The sequence below is a fragment of the Zingiber officinale genome, chromosome 8B (assembly GCF_018446385.1).
Source record: "Zingiber officinale cultivar Zhangliang chromosome 8B, Zo_v1.1, whole genome shotgun sequence".
Classification (NCBI taxonomy): domain Eukaryota; kingdom Viridiplantae; phylum Streptophyta; class Magnoliopsida; order Zingiberales; family Zingiberaceae; genus Zingiber; species Zingiber officinale.
Window position 1 is genome coordinate 33,744,324 of NC_056001.1, and position 5,207 is coordinate 33,749,530.

General features: G+C 35.8%; 1 protein-coding gene across 1 annotated transcript; it reads left to right on the forward strand.

The window, feature by feature from the left end:
* The first annotated feature begins 2,850 nt into the window (after positions 1-2,850).
* On the forward strand, positions 2,851-4,022 carry LOC122015533 (heavy metal-associated isoprenylated plant protein 39-like). Its single transcript, XM_042572481.1, has 3 exons — positions 2,851-3,176; positions 3,271-3,352; positions 3,528-4,022. Exons 1-3 carry the CDS (start codon positions 3,084-3,086, stop codon positions 3,776-3,778), a joined length of 426 nt encoding a protein of 141 aa, XP_042428415.1. The 5' UTR covers positions 2,851-3,083; the 3' UTR covers positions 3,779-4,022.
* The last annotated feature ends 1,185 nt before the right edge of the window (positions 4,023-5,207 follow it).

Here is a 5,207-nt window from a genome sequence, read left to right on the forward strand (position 1 = left end):
TTCTTTTCCTATCTCATTAGGCGATATTTATTTTCCATCTCAAAAAGTTGAAAAACTAACTTTCATATAAAAATCTATTTTTTAATTAATATTTTATTTTTAAAAAAAAATTAAATCCATAATTATCGGTGTGATTGTGTGAAGGCCGAATGAAAAAAAAGATAAGATTAAATTTTAAGCTTTTTTTAAAAATTATTCAAAGATTAAAGTTGTTTTTTTTTCCCTAAAACCTTGGACACTTGAGACGGCCTGAGTACACTTGCACTTATGTCACTATAGTAAAAGATGGAATTTATCATTCTAACATCTTATACGATCGGCCTCATGATCATCCGTGAAAAGATAAATTAAAAATATGTAGTTAACCACTACATGGAAAGATTATTCATTCGGCTTTCTCGAGAATCAATCCTTACTCATTGTAATATTGTAGCAAGTTCTATCCTACAATGGTCAACTCAATTTTGCCTTGATAACTGCTTACACTTTGTCCCGGAATCTAGTCAACTATTAAGAAATTAAAAAATTATATTGAAAAAGGAAATTTATTAGAGGTAAGAGGTGCACACTCTCAAAGCATCTCCAATGTAAAATTTTTCAAAGGTTTATAAAATAAAAAAATTCAAAAAAAGATTGAATTAAATTTATAATGTAATCTAGCTAATGTAATTAAATGTGTAATGTAATATAATTTTGATTACATTACTATGCTGGATAATATAATGTATGTAATCTTTGATTACAAGGGTGATTATATTCTTTTATTTGGTGTTCATTATTTTTTTATAAAGAATGTAATTCGTATTATTATAAAATGACAAAATATCCTGCGACATTTACTGGCGATCGCCGCACCTCTGTCGGAGCCAGCGGCAAACAACGGTTGTCGTCGGCAACTAGCGGTCGCCATCAGCAACTGCCGGCCGCCGCTGCCAATTGTCGACGCTAGCCACCGTCATCGGCAATTGGCGGCCCGCCGACAGCTAGCGATAGGCAATTCGGCCGACGGCTGACGACCGGTGACGGGCGACGAGCGACGACGGCCGGCGACGGTCAACGGCGACCTACGGCGACGGCTGGCGACCAACGGCCAACGGCGTCCTACAGCCTAATTTTCACTTTTTGTGGGCTCCATTTTATGTGTCTATTCTTGAGTATTTCCTTGAGATTCTTTTCCTGAGCATATCATTTTTCGTTGAATATTGGTGGCAGCCAAGACTCGATACCAAAATAGAAGCCTCCCAATTGCGAAATCCCGACGAGATTTAGGTTGCAACTTACTAGGCTAGAGGCTGTTAAATCAATGTAGCCGATCGTGGCTTGACCATAATTTTGTGGCCTCATGGCCCAACCACTTGCAGTTTGGACCTAATCACGATTTGTTGCAGCTAGGAGGCCATGATTTGTCACGGCAAGCAGTTTGTTGCGATTAGAGATTGCAATTCATGGTTAGGGATGTAAATGAACCAAGCATTCATGAACAAGTTTGATGTTTGGTTTGGTAAGAGCTTTTTTATGTTCGTTCAATATACATAAGATTAATTAAACCAACAAACTTGAACAGTTCGTTAAGTTAAACAAACAAGCTTGAATACATATGTGTTCAGCTCGTTAACGTTCGTGGACAACATTCGTGAACAATGTTCATGAACAACGTTCATGAACAATGTTCACGAACCGTATTCATTAATAACACTCCTTTCAATATGTTAAATAAATAATAAAATTAGATAAATAAATTTAAATTATCAAGTTCAATAATCAATCAAACAATTAAAAATTACAAACAATCAAACAAGCTTGAATTGAGAGTTTGATAACATCTAAACGAACCAAGCTCGAACCAAGCTCAAGTTAAACTTAAATTGAGAGTTTGATAACATTTAAATGAACATAGCTCAAGGCAAGCTTAAAACAAGCTCAAGCTTATAAAAAATAAACCAAGCCAAGCTTGAACACTCATTTCAAAAGCTTAGTTCATTTTAAGCTCGGCTTGGTTATCTTATCAAACAAGTATGAACACCCCAAAGCTCGACTTGACTCGGTTCGATTTGTTTACATCCCTATTCATGGTGGTTTAGACTTTGTGGTGGTCACTCATCGCAATTTAATGACCGGTGCCCATAATTTTGTGGCCCGACTAATTCCGAAAGTAAATAATATTTGTTTTTGGTTCACCTACTAGATAAATGCAGAGTTAAACTTATACATATTCAGAGTAAGGATGGTAATGGGGTGGGGCAGGTTTGCTATCTCCATTCCCGTCCCGTTTTCATTTTTCGGGTTCGGAGAATTCCCAAACTTGAACCCATGGGAATCAAATCTTCATCCCCGTCCCATCTCCAAATTTAATTTATATTATTATTATTATTATTAATGATAATATTAATATTAATATCAATATTAATAATAAATATTATTATTAATATTTTCAAAATTTTTAATATTAATACTAACACTATTATTAAATTTTTTTAAAAAACTTATTATTATTTATTAATAATAATAATAATAATATTCGGGCGGATTCGGGGATGAGATAGTATTCCCAAAAAATCAAGGATCTCCATCCCCATTTTAGATTTTTCACACGGGACCCCGAATCCACACGGATAAAATTATCATCCCTAATTCAGAGATTGATTTTTAAAATATTAGTTCTTATTCAAATTTAAATTTTAATCCTCTTATTTGTATCCAAGATACTATGGCACCAATCGACGTGCTTTGTAGGAATTTTAGAAAGTTGAGTGAGCGACTTGCCTTTTTGAAAGTGATAAAAGAACCAACTGGCTTGAGAAATCAAGAACGGAAGCAGACACACCGCTTTTTTTTTTTTTTGTATGCTTTCTTACCCATCTCACTTTCCTCAAAGGGACGAGAGAATAATTTTAAGCGTTGAAAGCATCGATCGTCTCCACCAATGGCGGCCTCGTAGATTTGACAACTTAACCTTTCTCGCATCATCTTTATCAAACCAACGCATGCAAGATGTGCATGCTCCAATCAGGAATCCCCAGTAGGTCCAGCTTCATTTGGCACCGTGCGAGGCTCGCAATATCTTAAGATGTCGAGCATGAACAATGGAACCCATCTCCCTTTTACCTCTCTGTGCTTCTCCCACCTCTCTGCCCACCTTCCCTTCCTCTCTCTCTCTCTCAAAGATCATGGCACAGGTATGTGCTGCATCCTCACCAGAATCGATCTTCTTTTGTTTCTGAAGTTCCTCTTAAAATTCTCACGTTTCTTGAATTTTGTTGGCTCGAGCAGCAAAAAGTAGTCCTCAAAGTCCTGGCCATGGTCGATAACAAAACGAAGCAGAAAGCCATTGAAGCTGTTGCAGAGATCTATGGTGCGTCTCCTCCTCTCCTCTCCTCTACTTTTCAGTTGTTTGATCTAGCAAAAACAATTGATTTGTTGATAGAATTAGGATATATCCAAAGGTAATTGTAGACATGATCCCATGAGCAGGGCATGAAGAGCTTAATTTATTAATTGTTCTAATTGGGGGTGTCTGTTTGTATCAGGAATTGACTTCATAGAAGCTGATCTCAAGGAGCAGAAGATGACCATCATAGGCGAGATGGACACGATCGCGATTGCGAAGAAGTTGAAGAAGATGGGGAGGATTGACATAGTATCAGTGGGACCTGCTAAGGAAGAAAAGAAGGAAGAAAAGAAAGAAGAGAAAAAGGAAGAGAAGAAAGAAGAGAAGAAGGAAGAGAAGAAGGAGAACAAGGAGGAGAAGAAAGAAGAGCCAAAAGGAGAGAAAAAATAACTTTACCAATCGCTCCTCCTCCTCCTCTTATACTTATTTCTCAGACAAGAAACTCACAGATCCTGAGAGTTCTAAATTTCGCTATATATGTATTCGTTTTATGAAGAGTTCTTATATGCTCATACTTATAGAGCAATTTTACTGATCAATCCCATCACCAAACAATGCCAAACTGTGTGGCTTTACATTATGTTTTGCACATTAATTTGTATTTATGTTCTCGTTGAAGTTTAACTTGGTCTTACATCGGTCGTCTTCTGTTACGTTGGTCTCTCTTTCTCTTTACTAGATCTTTGGCTAGATAAGTTGCTTGAAATCCAACTTTCTACTCATATTGCTCTCATTCTGAGTTTTATGTTTTTGTTTTTAGCTAAAGGTCTTTATTTTTAAACTCCATATTTTGATACAAAACTTTTCTTGTGTTAAGTGTTTTCATCGTATTGTAAAGAATTTTGTAAGAGGGAATATTGAGTTTTAAAGGGCGACTCACCTTATCAGTCTGTAGGTAGAGTACTAGGGAGTTCCGAACCAAGTTACAATAACTATGTTAGCATTGTTTCATTTATTGCACATTTTATTTCGACTGCGCAACTAACTTTATCAAAGCTGGATCTTGAGATGTAGATTATTTATTTAAGATTTTGGCTATTCACATGCATCTCTAGCCATAATACTGATACTATATTACCCTTAGGCTACAATACAATAGAAGAACATCAAGTTATCATCCAGATATTCACGGTTCAATCCATAATTACTATACATTTATAGAAATTTTTTCTTCAAATAGGACATGTAACTACGAGATATTGGACTTCGAGGCCGTCACCATGAACACTTTTTAGTTTATCTTGATAACCAATAGAAATTTTTTATTAAATTGGATCGATCATCTTAGAGTACTTATTACCTATTTAACATTTAATAATGATATTATATTTGGTAGCAAAGCTCAACTATATCCAAGGACTAATCACCAATCGATCTAATTTAATCATATATGTGACAATCCGATAGGACTTCAACACCATACAACCACCTTACTTTGATGGGTCAAACTTCTCTCATCGTAAACAACATTTTATGCGATAGGACTTCAACACCATACAACTTTCTTATTGGAAATAACATTTTACTGAACTACGCATCCAACTTTCAGCATTATCCAAATCACGCACCATAATTTTGTATTTACAAAATCACACACCATAATTTCATATTTACAAAATCACGTCCTCATGCATAAGATGCCCATTTAACCAAAGGATGACAGTTACTATAATATGACAAGGGATCAATTCTTGACGGACCCATGCCCTCGAGAAAAAAAAAAATTTCATCCCCCCTAGCAACTTGACGGTTAGCTATAAACTGACCTTATGATTTATCTCCCTTCACATAATTTTAAGACGCACTATAAGGGACGTCT

Bases quoted from the DNA above. Each gene is read 5' to 3' on its own strand.
- LOC122015533 (XM_042572481.1), top strand. From the start codon at position 3,084: ATGGAACCCATCTCCCTTTTACCTCTCTGTGCTTCTCCCACCTCTCTG. The intron at 3,177-3,270 runs GTATGTGCTGCA...TGGCTCGAGCAG, and splicing joins TCTCAAAGATCATGGCACAG to CAAAAAGTAGTCCTCAAAGT. The intron at 3,353-3,527 runs GTGCGTCTCCTC...TGTTTGTATCAG, and splicing joins AGCTGTTGCAGAGATCTATG to GAATTGACTTCATAGAAGCT.